Source organism: Lycorma delicatula, chromosome 11 (assembly GCF_047948215.1).
Source record: "Lycorma delicatula isolate Av1 chromosome 11, ASM4794821v1, whole genome shotgun sequence".
Classification (NCBI taxonomy): Eukaryota; Metazoa; Arthropoda; class Insecta; order Hemiptera; family Fulgoridae; genus Lycorma; species Lycorma delicatula.
In genome coordinates this window covers 1,605,802-1,619,779 of record NC_134465.1, presented here as the reverse complement: position 1 = coordinate 1,619,779, position 13,978 = coordinate 1,605,802, and the positions used below count along the sequence as shown (strand labels likewise).

The following is a 13,978-nucleotide window of genomic DNA, read 5'->3' as shown; positions in this document are numbered from 1 at the left end:
CATATATTTTCTGTATACATGATTTATATCAAGTATACATAAAATGAAAGAAAATCATCCATAACCATTGGTATCATATAGAATTAAATCCAGAATGGTAACTATATGTGTAAGTAAACAGATTTAAGCATACAATTTGAATTCTTGTTTCTGTCATTATGGATAAATCTTCATAAATATCTCTTGAGTACAGTTACAATTCAGGGCATAGTATTTACAAGTTTAAAAATTAATATCTACTTTAAAAAAGATGTGTATGTATACATATATATTTAATTAGGTTGTAAATTATAGTATTGCTTATTAATAGCTTTCGTGTATTAAATAACTGCCATAAAGGAACAATTTAAGTTTCTGTCTATTCTCATTAATGTAGCATTTATGTACAAAAAATACATAAAATAATATGTTTAATTTTCTGCAATGATTATTCTTGAAAATATGAATAATTCATACCTTTTTTAGGTTGAGGTAAACCAAAGTAATTACTTACTTTACTATTATTTCTACCTTTTATTTTTTTTCCCATACTACCAAAAAAATTTGAAGTCTTAAGTACAGTAGTTATTTGTTAGTTTAAACAGAATGCATCTATCACAGAATAACCTTACAAGTATCAAGATTCAGATATTTTTTTTTTTTTACTGTTGAAAAAGTGGTAAGTTTTTTTAGTAGTAAACTTATCAGCATCAGATGCAGCATGAACCTTAATTCTTTGAAAAGAGTTAATCAATGTTTTCTTCCATATTTTTCCTTGCATACTTATATTTTTTATTGATTTAATATTTTATAAACACTCATGAAATTAATATTTAGTATCCATTTACTGAAGCAATTAGTTTTGTTACGAAATAAACACTTTTATATAATTTATATTAATGAAATCAAGAGGTTTAAAGGATTAATTGCAAAACATTTTTCTTAGATTGATGGATTTTTTGGCAGATTATTTGAAAGAGTAAATTCATAAACTCAGATCATATTAGGCAATAAAATACCAAATAATGGCATTTATTATCATAATTATTATTTATATTTATATGTACCATATCTAGAAGGTATACATATTTTCTGTATATGCCATATACAGAAAATATTTTTCTGCCAAAACTTTTGGCAAAAAAAATAAATAGATAATTTGAAAAACAATCTTATATTGCCATTAAATTCAACATACATTAATCTAGATCTATAAATAGTAATCATGTAAATTAAGTCATTTATTTGCAAATTTGAAAACTGTAAATAAAATTACACAGTGTGTGTGATTTGAATCATTTCTGGACATTCTCCTGTACATTATCATTACTTCAAAACTTTTGCTCACTGAGAAATTCTTGAATTGTTTAAGCAGATGGAAATCACCTAATGCTAAGTTTGAACTGTAGAGGGGTAACTGATGTTTTTTTTTCCACCAAAACATATTGAGCAACAATTGTCATGATGTGTAGTATATGGTCATGCAACAAATTAGAACTCAGTAGCCAAGTTAATGTTATCCATCAAAGATCTTGAAATATCAGAAATTATTAGTCAGCAATCAAAACAAATCTTTTCAATATTGTGTAACATACTTCCATTGTTAGAAACGGGCAACAACTGTGTTCCCTCATTTTGATGTTTTCCTATCTGTCATTAAAAATCCTAACCAACCTTCTTATCAGATTTGACCATAAATTTAACTATAAATTTCCTGTGATATTTCTTGTATTCAAAGTTCTAATTATATTATCAACCATATTAGGCAGATAAGATAATGACATTATTTATAACTGTAAATGGATACAACAAATATTTAATAAATACAAATAGACCAGTATGAATAAATATGATAATATTTTTTAATTGTAATGTACTTTCAAAATACATAGAAAGAGTTCTTACAGAATCTTTTCTCAAAGTTTATTGTGTGGGTCCTTTATCAGTGGATTCAGTGATGAAATTTAAGAAAACGGATGAAAAAATGTTTTTTTACTTTTAGAAAATTCTGTGTTATGAGAATAATATTACCTGAACACATGCTCTTTTTTAATATGTCATGTTTTTTATAATTACTGTTAACAAAATCCCTTATTTGTAAATGTTTTCTTCAATTAATGATTAGGTTAATAAAAATAATTTACAAAATTATATCCTGACAGAGAGGGAATTTGATTATTATGTAACTTCATTCTTTCTGGCAACTTTAGACTGATGCCCAATTATAGTTATCCTCCCATTATTTGCTTTTTATGATACATGGAAAAAGTGTATGAAAAATACCAAGTTTGATGTGTTTTTGAACTCTGAACAACCTGATGGAAGGCAAAGACACTTCTACTTTGCCAGAGTTCATTCAATTAACCTTAACATAAAAATTACCTTTCCATCAGCCTTCTTAATTTTATTTTTAAAAATTAGACAATGAAATTCATCTGATGAAGTGTTAAAAAAGTATGCAAAGTTATGTAATAATGTAACATGTACTTTGAATGTCATAGTAATTTAAAATTTGACGCATAGTCACAAATGTTCACCTGCTTTTCCTAAAAGTTGTTGCTGCTTTTAATTATTTTCCTACCATATATTTTTATTTTGTCATATGCCATTTATGGATGTTCAGGTAGATGTCTACCACTCACTTCTAACCGGTGAAATTAAACGTTTAACCTAGAAATCAAAATATAATTTTTTAATAACATGACTCTAGCTTCAAATTAGCATTGACAAAAAAAACATTTCTGTCGCTTACCGAGACATTTAAGCTAATATAAATACCAAATTGTTTTTCTTAAAACAGAATCCAAAATATGCCAAACAGAATCGAGATTAACAAATTTTCTTAACAAATTTTATAATTAATTCTTTCCATTTTGTTCTTGCAGACTGAAGATTTTGATATTAGTTTAAAAAAAAAAAAAGATAAATTATTGAACACCAATTTTGGTGTATGATAGATTTAGTTTGTTATTTTTTCTCTTAAAAGAAACAATTTTCAGATAAAAAAAAAAGTGTAATTATATAAGAAAACTTGAAGATATAAATGAAACGTCAAGATTATAGATTTTTTAATGAATTTTTTACATAATGTTGAATTAAACAAACAAACAAGATTGAAAATTATATTAAGTAAATATCATGAAAGAAAAATTGTTTGGGTCCTCGATAATTTTATTAGACTGTATTCGTTACAATCTGACAGTTCCGCAAAGTGGAATTACAACTTGAAAATATGCAGGTGTGAGATAATGATAAAATGTAAAATGGATAAAGTTCTATTTGATGAATTTCCTTTTATTTATTAGTGAAAGTAAATAACACTTCATAAAATTTCTATTTGATTAAATAACTACTTACTATTTGCAATTAATGTGGTGCTACAGGGAAAAATTAATTTTATTCAAATATTCCTAATCTCTCAATATTGTTGCTTGTATTAAAATTATGATGATTAGAACTATGAGGTTTGTAGCAGGATGAGCTCCTGTTCTTTAGAAGAGCTTGAGACTTAGAACTTTGAGTTTGCATGGTAAAACTTAGAACTTGCCTAGTTTGCGTGGTAATTATGAAACTGAAATACGAGTTGTCATTTGCTGTACATATTACTGAAAATTGTTATTGAAAGAAATTTATTAATGCTTTCTTTTATCTGTAATTCTCATAAATTTTCTTTAATTATAATAATTAAAGCAGTACATCCTTCCTATTTTGAACATTTTTACAGTTACACAAATTTAATCTATTAGCCATAGGTAGATAAGGAGAAAAATATTGCAAGATTTTTATTACATCATATAATAAATAAGTTTTAAAATTAGAATATTTTTCTAATTTTTGTTGAAGTAAATTTGTAGTATAGATAAACTACAACACTTAAAATAACAAACTATAGATAACTTAACTTGGACATCAATACTACAATAAATACAAAATTCTTTTCAAAGTAAGGATGCATATTTTTATTTAGAGTAAACCACATTAAATCATTATGATAACAGAATTTTTCCCCGATACCTAGAGACATTCAATTAAAAATACTGTTAACTAATTTTGAAGTACTTATCAGAAAAAGCTGAGTACTTGTCAAGTACCCTGCTGAAGTACTTAACATTCATCTCAAAATACAAATATATAAGCTACAATCTGTCCTCAGTTTCCCACTATTTATAATGGAAATTCTTTCCTACATTTTTTCCATTCTTCAATTGAAATTAAAAGAAGTTTACTATAAATTTTTTATATAAATAATCTCTTAATAAAGTTGTGAAAAACATTGAAAATGCATTGCCAAGAAAAAACTTGTGACACATAAAAGAACTTGCTTTAATATATATAAAACATTTTCCTTGAAGTTATTTATGAAATATAGTTGCTTCTTTCTTGCCATGGACTGTTAATATATTTTTAGGTTTCGACCAATGGGATTGTTTTCTTCATGCCAGTACAGAGTATATTTCATTCTGGGTCAGAATACATTTGACTTAATATGGTAAAGATGAAGTAAAGTAGTAGTCAAATAATTTTAAGAATGGCCAAGTATGTTGGAAAAATTTATAGAAGACATCAATGAATTCTTTGATAAAGGTGCATCACAGAAAAGCGAAAACTTAAGCAGTTTGATTACAGTGTTAGTGTTAATATATCTTTTTTAAGCTGCTATTGCTAAATTTATAATTTTGTTCAATATCTAACTTACTTTTGTTTTTATATTTTTCAGAATATTATATCAAACAGCCATAAAAAATCACAGAATCAGTCACAATCAACTACACCAGTAAGAAGTTTGAAACAGCGTATATTACAAGACCAACAAATGTCTTCTTTAATCATTTCAGAAAATGATTTAAAAGTAAACAACAATGATGATAAAAATAATATTAAAATTACTACTTCTAGTAGCAGTGCTACATATGATATGAAAAAGAAAATTAAGATTGAACCAACATTTACTGCATCATCGAATTCATCATTAACATCAAGTAGTTCAGCTTTAAACAAATTACCAGAGGTAATTTATTATTTATTTTTCTTAAATTTTTTTACTGAAATTTAATTAATATGGTTCTCCCATAATTTTGCATAACTAATAAATTGTGATCATGATCAAAACACAAATTATCTTTTGATGTTTATAGTGGAGTGGTAGCATCTTTATCTTTCATTCATAAGTTTCTGATTTCTGAAACCAGATTTAAGAATTTTCATATTCTGTGACTTTCCATATTATTACCTTGCCTTGAAGTTATGTGATGAATTAATCATTAACAATAAAAGTCAGATATTTAGTATTATTCCTATTGTGTACATTGCAATTTGTTCAACCAGTAATCAAAAGCAAACCCCCCCCCCCTGGATTCAATGAGATGATATGTATGACATGTAAATAAGGTGTACAGATTCAGGCCAATCATTGCTGAGATATGCAGTTAATTGAACCCTAACCACCAAAGTGCACCGCTATCCCCGCTGTCTAGTATTTAAATATTTATAAAAGTAACTAATTTATGCTAGCATTTGAACCTCAGAAACATTGACTTCAAAAATCAGCTGTTAAGTAAAATATTGCGACATGTTTAAAACTAGACGAGTCTTATGGGCTAGATATTTATGAATTAAAAATTTAATAAATTTCCAAATAATACTGTAAAAAGACAAAACTAAAAAACTAAACTTTTAATGATTTGCAAGATATTTATTCAAAAATATCAAAATTTTATATATGAGGGTGAATCAAATATAAACGTTATTTTTTTTATAAATTTATTGATTAATAAATTACACAATTCATACCTTCATAATTTCTCTGTATAGTTTCCTGCACGATCTATACACTTTTGCTAACGATTTGAAAGTTTGAACATTGCTTGTTCATAAAACGTATGAGGACGAGTCGTCAACCAATTGCACGTGCTCCTCTACATCTTCATTGTTTTTGAATCGTTCTCCTCAAAGCGATTCTTTCAAGGGGACAAACAAATAAATAGTCACAGGAATACAAATGTGGATTGCAGGGAGGGTGGTCGAGGGGTTCCCAGTGCTTTTTTTTTTCTTCAATTTATCCCTTGTCAAAATCGTGGTGTGCGGTCTGGTGTCACAGAGAAGGATGACATCTCTGATGGGCATGCTCCTTCTTTTGTTTCATTAGGTGGCTTTTGTTGTATGTAGCAGCTGGCAATAGTAAGCTGCATCACCATTTGTTGATTGTGGAGAAAATGAATGAGTAAAACATCCCTTGAGTAAAAAAAAATCATTGCAAGAACTTTTCTGGCTGACAGACAGATTTTGGCTTTCACTGGGCAGCCCTCATCCTTCCTTTATCACTCCTTACCTGCCATTTTTGATTCTGGAGTGTAAAGGTGGACTCATGTCTCATCACATGTGACAATGCGCCTCAAAAAATCATCCTCTTGCCAAAATCGATTCAAAAGTCCCTCGCAGATATCCAACCTGACCTGTTTTTGATTTTCGATCAACAACCTCTGAACTCATCGAGCACAGTTTTTTCTAAAGCCAAGATGATCAGTGATAATAGATTCAGCACTCTCATAGCTGATACCCACTTCTGACACAATTTCTTCAACAATCGACCGGCAATCACCTTTGATAAGCTCTCGAACGATACAGATGTTATCAGCTGTGAGACTTGACCTTGGGTATCAATCATAACTTTGGTTTTCTACACTTTCTTGCCCGCCCTTAAATTGTCTGGCCCACGTACATATTTGGTTTTGGGGTGGTGTGGTGTCCCCAATCTGTACCTTTAAACGAGTTAAGATTTCCATGGGTTTAACGCCTTCATTAAGAAAAACTTTATGATTATGTAAGGTGTGGCATTTTTTCAGCAAGACAAAAAACAGAAATTATCAAAATGAAGGCTACCGCCAGACTAATATGTCTACAGAAACTGGAGTAGCAACAGCCAAAAGAGAAGGCTTTTCACACTACACAGCTGTTGGTTTTATGAATTTGATACATGTGTAGTTCTTCTATAGCAGCATTAGTCTCGTTATTTAATAGCCACACCACGTATGTTATCCAACAGATGACAGAACCTCTTGCTCACTTATGGCTGTACTGACAACAGAGTGAAGGAGCTAACCAAGCTGGTTCCCTCTCTCTGTTACAGTGAACATTAACCCTCCACTCTTTCATTCAGCTTGGAACTGCTTGCTGCGTAGAACAGCAAAATTACCATTTAAATTTGATTCACCCTCATGTGTGTGTGTGTGTATATATATTTATTTTTTTATTTTACCTTCTGTTATCACTCTTCGCTTCAAAGCTCATCCAAACTATCAGACACTGATGAGAGGTGTTTTTCAATGTGCTGAAGAACATATTAAGTACCAATATATTTTCAGCATAAGAAATTGTGATGGCCGATTTGTGACTTCATCTGCAACTATTTGCTCATCTTCTGATATTTGTTAATCACACACAGTCATTGTCGTCCTCAGCCAAGCGCTCTTTTACATTAGTTCAATCATCTGTAATATTTGAAGAAATTTGAAAATTCAAGATGTGTCATCACTTTCATAATTTTTATGTGCATGTTTTCTAAATGAATTGTAGGCCAAAGTATTTTCTAAGATTTTATTATGAAATATATTTTAATTTTCTCTTGTGCATCTGCAGTGGTGCAAATACAGTCTTTAATGACCAATACTTCATTGTCATTTTCTGTTTTTGTTTTGTTTTTTTTTTAAATCGATCAACTAATTTATCCAGTTACACCCATATCTATGAATTGGATAATGGAAGAGATATTGTTTTTACTTAACCTGTATTATTTTCCAGTTAATCTTTCCCAGATAGGAAAGTGCATTGTGCATCACTAGAATTGCATGAAGAGGGCTTTTTTTACTAAGGTGCTTTTCAAATGGTGTACCAGATTCATCATTAAATCAAAAATTTGAAATAGGGTTCTCTCCATCTAGCCATCTAAAGGAAATAAAGAATAATGTTATAATGAAATTGTTGAATACTTCTTGGACTTGAATATGAGAGTGGCAGTTTGTTGTGACTTTTATGTGAATTAATACTGTTTTCAATTTAAGTTTTTCCTTAAGTCTATTTTCTTCTGAACGTTATCTTTTTTTATGCCTTTTTAGGGAGCATTTTATAAATTAAAATCATTTCATATATTTTTTTTGAACAGGTATTAAATCACTCTTCAGCTAACTTTTTTAACATCCTGGTAAACATACTAACATATTTTATCAACTGAAAGTTTTCTTGAAATCATTATATGTCTAAATGCCTTGGCGATCGTAATTATTTAAAAGAAAGTTATCCTTGACTGCATATAGAGGAGTTCCTTTTTATTTATGACAAAGGGAACTCTACCTAGCGCATCTTGTAACACAGATGCTTTTTACACGTGTAATAACAACCATAACAAAGACTAAAACAAAACAGTGTGAAACAACAACAAATTTATCTACCGTTTCTGTTAATTAAAAAACAGAAGTGTTTTTTTCTTATTTATAAACAATAAAAATATCCATACAAAAAAAGATCCATAATTTTATTTTGTATTTCAGATGTTTTTTCAAACATCTTTTTGGCTATTATAACTATATTTATTATTTATAATACAAGAGGTTATACCAAAAATAAAGTTCCAAAGAAATCTTATAAAAGATCAAGAACATACTCATGTAAAATTCCTATTGTTTTTTAAAGTGCAAATCTTATTCTATTTTCTACACAGTTTCTGCCATTATTGAGGGACTTATCACAGCAGGCACCAGAAGTTGTATCTCATTCATCAGAAAATGATGCCACTTTGCAACACATGCTATTTATTAACAACTTGTTTGACCTCATTTTCATCTTGCAGCTATCAATCGGTAGAAAAGTTTTAAGATACAGGAACTGTTAGTCACTTGGTACAAAGTCCAGGGTATAAGGAGAATAATTGAACTGTTCTTTACCAAAGGTCATGAGGAAACATTGCTTTATAGCAATACGGATGAGAATTGCTGTGAATCAACCTTGGCCAAACAAGTTGCATCGCTTGGATCAAACAATGCAAATTTTCAGTTTTTCACAATTAATTGTGCAGCCTTAAGGCAAGAAATCTTTACATAAAACTCCTTTTTTGTCCTATAACATTGTGCACATAATATTTCAAGTGGGAAACATCAACTTGCATTTTGTCTTGCTGGGCAACTAAGTGTCCATAGATTGTCGTTTCATTTCAGCTAGTACATGCAACTCTCATGTGTCATCCTCACTGATCAAATGGCAAAAGTTGTCTTGTTCTTTTTACAAAATCAAAAATTCCAATATGCTGCTCAACCTTTTCATTTTGTGGTTTTTCGTAACAATCTTGAGCATCAGCTTGCACACAATTTCCAGTAATTGAATTTCTCAGAACCATTTAGTTAGTTCAGAACAAATATGAAATTTCTGGAAAATGCATGGAAAAACATAAGATGGTGATTAGTCGATTCTCTTTAATCTTATCATTTGCACATAACAAATTGTAGTAATCAAAAATGGCTGGTTCTGTTCTTCATTGTGCAAGTTACCACTTCTTTCATTGAACAATTGCTTTCATCTCCTTAGCATCGAATAACTAATTGCATTTTCTCTTTAAATTTCACAAATCTGACAGTGAACATCAACCAGTTTAATGTTCCTTTATTCAAGATACATCAAAGACCAACGGATGTCACAATTTTCTTAAACATTATACATAAAAAGCGTACAAGTTAGACAACTAAATAAGAATGGCATTAATCCCTTCCTAACATATCAGGTGACTAAGCACATGTGTATAGATTCACAATCATTGCGCTATAGCATAAATATTTAAAAATGGAACTTACTTTCTGGATATACCTTTTGCATTATTACTAGGCAAAATGAATATATATATAGTCATTTCATACTGTATAGTTTTTTTTTTTTTTTGTTTAAACATCTAACGCTCCACAAAAGATGTTTTAGCAGTGATAATTTAGAGGATAAATGTATGGTTTTTAGGTTAAATCTGAAATTAAAACAGAGATTAAAGCAGAGCCAATATCATCAATACAATCTCCAATACCAGCAACAACACCATCTACTATAGATTACGAACACCAAATGAATTTAGAAACGGTTACTGCTACTGATATATTGAGTCAGTTGATTAATGAAAGTCTTCTTGGTACACCACATCATCACGAAGAGGTCAGAAAATTCTATCTGTTTTTTTTTTTTTTTTAATTTAGCCCATCTATAAAACAGTCTATTATACATTTTTAATATATATAACCAATTTGCAGTATTTCATTAATTAATTGTAAAACTAATCTTTTTTTTACAATTGAGAATTCAGGCAAAAAAAAGGTTTGCAGGTATTCCAGAAGAATTTGTTGTAAAGTCAGACTATCACATACTAAATAGAATCTAATAACATGTATGGAGGAGGATAAGTAGAATAGCTTTAATAGAAACATTCAAATCATTAAATATATATACATATTATTTATATGCAAGTCAAATATTGTAGATTTTATCTTTAAACAATACTGGGTATTATAGTTTCACCAACTTTAATGCAATGGTTTGCATGCTGCTAGCATCCAGATCATGTTGTCTCAGATTCTTTCCTAGTCAGAATCTGGCATCTTTTTTACCTACCATTTCATCCTTCTCATGTTCCTTGTTAAGACACAAATGTACATGTCTAAGATTATAAAAATAAAAAATACATGTTATAATCAGAGTTCATAATAAAAAAATAAAATAAAAAATATATAGATTTATTATAGTTAATGAAAAGTTGTAATGTTAAAAGGAAAAGATTTGTTTAAATAGTGCTCAGAAACAATATACTGAAGAATGATATTGCTTTGTGTATGATAATGTTCTCTCTGAGATAAAATTATATGTAATTTTGAACAGATTGACGTCATCAAAATGACTAAACACGTTGATATCATTTAAAAAATAGTATCATCAAGGCAAAGAAGATAAACAGGATGTTAAATGGTTGTCAATAAGAAATGTGCGTAGTTAGGCTGCATAAAGCTGATAAGCGCGTAGTATTACTTTAATAATAATAATATCAACAAAATTAGAAATGCACTTTAGTATTAATTGATGTTATTTATGCATTATCAGTTAGTAGGCTTTTGGTAAAAATCATTCAAATTAACCAAAAGTTAAACTTCATATTTATGAAAGGCGCATTTAGATTAGATTAAATTTTATGAAGATATAAGTTCATGGCATTTTATCCAACAGGCATCACTGGTTTGGTTTTTTTTTTATATAATCTCAGATGCGAAACAAAAGAATCTTTATGTAGTTCCACAATCACAAAAGAAGAAGATCACCGGTAAATAAGGATAACTTCTCCCCAGAAACGAAGCACTGGCTGACTTATATGCTACAATATCATCCAAAAAGGAATACAAGATAAGGAAAGAAATGATCAACTTACAGAGAAAGAAGGTGGCCTTCTGCTAGATGTATCTATGAACTTAAAACCAATTTGAATTATACAAGTTTCACCATAATTGATTTTTAATTTTACGTATTACAAAATGATTAATCAAACAAAACATTTCAAATTTCTTTTAGCGATCATCTGTATTTTCTTATAAGATTTTTATTTATTATAAATGACTTTTTTCATTCATATTTTAACTATTATTTTCTAGTTACAGTTTGAAAAATTTACATTCTTCATTTCGTGATTACCTTACTATGTTTATGTGTATTTATTCAAACCTACATTTTATTTTTCCAGAAGGTAACTTGGGCAAAGTTTTATGATTTCACAAGAACACAAATATTGTAAACTTGTGAAATTGTATTTCTCTTCTTAAAAATATAGTGTGATTATAAAAAAACAAGTTATTTAAAAAAAAATTATGTTATTAATTTTTTCTTCAGGAAGTTATTACATGAAGCATTATTGTGTTCCATTTAATATTTTTTTCGGTCAAAATGAATACTGAGCAACTACTGAAGGATTGGATTATTTTTGTGAGCTACAGATACAGGGTCATTCACGGGAACTGGATGTTTTTTAAAATAATCATAAAAAATTATATAATTACTTCAAAAAAGTTTTATTGGTACTGAAACACTTGTTAAATCAAAACATTTGTTACTTACTCATGAAAGAAAAATTATGTCCGGCAAGTGATGTCAATTTTGGGCAATACATTGTTGTAGCCTTTCACGGTAACTGCCTCAATTCTTTGCAGCATGTCTACATCAATCTGGGTGACGTGATGACGAATTGCGATCTTTAGGTCCTCCAATGTACGCGGTTTATTGCCGTACACATGGGATTTCAGAAACCTCCACAGAAAAAAATCACAACTACTCAAGTCGGGGGACCGAGGGGGCCAAGGAATGTCACTGAATCTGGAAACGATCCATCCCGGAAACAAGTTACGGAGAACAGCCATCGTTGCCCTCACTGTGTGCGCTGTAGCTCCATCCTGCTGGAATACTGAAAATCGATTCCCTGGTTTCGTAACTCAAGGATGAAAAACGTATTCAACATCGCACTGTAACGATCAGCTGTTACAGTTATGGCAGCGTCATTTTCTTCAAAAAAATATGGTCCAGTAACACCGACCTTTCCTATTGCACACCAGACAGTCACCTTTGGGCTATGAAGTGGTCTCTCGTGAAGCTGATGTGAGTTTCTTTCTGCCCAATACCGGCAATTCCGTTTGTTGACAAAGCCATTCAGATGAAAATGGGCTTCGTCACTCATTAACAATACCAAATTTTCATTTTCTTCAAATCAAAAACGGTAAGCATTTGTAGACAAAATTGTAATCGCTGCGTGAAATCTTGCTCGTTTAACTGCTGCACGACGGCTATCTTGTAAGGAAATGCAGGTCTGTATGCAGAATTCGTCTTACTATACTTGTGCTCATTTGAAGCGCTGCTGAATGCCTCTGAATAGAGCGGCATGGGCTTCTGACAATGGCTTCCCTTACTCGTTTGATGTTCTCCAGAGTGCTAGCAGTTCGTCAGGGACCCGGTGGTTTTTTCTTCAATGTTGTTTACCCATCGCAATATTGTGTTACGAGAAGGGACACTTGCATTACGATGGATATTAAACTGACGGTGGAAATCTCGCTGAACAGCAGTTACGGATTCGTCATTTCGTACAAACTGTCATACGCGTACAGGCGTTGGTCTAGCGTCCACAGCTCCATCTCAGCAACTAAAACGTAAATGCTATGAACAAGGAAACGTCAGACACCAGCCATGTGCCCCTCCTACCACGAACACCCAAGTACAACCCACTTCAAAAACATCTGGTTCCCGTGAATGACCCTATATATGAAGCATATTTACAGATAATTTTGACATGTGAAATCTACATTGTCATTGTTTTAGGCTATACTTAATTTTTTGAATATAGTTTTTTGTTTTCAACAGGTCATTCAGACAAGTAATTCAGAAACCGATAATAAACCACCAATAGTTGTATCACCAGTATCAGAAACAATTACTGAAAACAATTCCACTTGTAATAGGGATAGAAGAAATTCTACTGGTACTAGACAACAAAGATTGCCTAGCGGTGATCAAGAAGCTAAAATGCAAATGGAAGTCGACCAAGTCATTCAAGATTTAGCTATGTTACGACAAATGTCAGGTGGAGGTGGAACTACTTCCAATAATGAAGATGTTACTTCTCATTCTCATAAGGTACTAATTTAATTATAACTGAAAAATTAAAAGTACACTGCTGTGATCTTCATAGCGGAGCGGTGGCATTTCAGGTTTTCATTTAGAGGTCCCCTGGGTTGTAATCCCAGTCAGGCATGACATTTTTCATACTTTACAAAATTTCCATTTCACATTCCCATCCACAAGCTTTGAAGTTTATTTAATGAATTAATCTTAAAAAAAAAAATTTAAGGGTCATATAAGTTGAACAAAATGTGATAGCTTTAAAATATTAGATGAATCACTTTCAAAAGTTCTGTCAGAACTAATTATTGGCTATTTGCTGGCCATCATG

General features: G+C 30.4%; 1 protein-coding gene across 5 annotated transcripts in view; it reads left to right on the top strand.

The window, feature by feature from the left end:
* The window catches only part of yem (yemanuclein), a 182,062-nt gene that overhangs the window by 141,389 nt on the left and 26,695 nt on the right, over positions 1-13,978 (top strand). For all 5 annotated transcript variants that reach the window (XR_012758216.1, XM_075378485.1, XM_075378486.1 and 2 more), the window contains 3 exons: positions 4,697-4,987; positions 9,973-10,161; positions 13,390-13,662. Coding sequence is in view for 4 of the 5 variants with exons in the window: in XM_075378485.1 (XP_075234600.1) it covers positions 4,697-4,987; positions 9,973-10,161; positions 13,390-13,662 (753 nt within the window). In the remaining variant the exon portion in view is untranslated. The remainder of the gene's footprint in view (positions 1-4,696; positions 4,988-9,972; positions 10,162-13,389; positions 13,663-13,978) is intronic.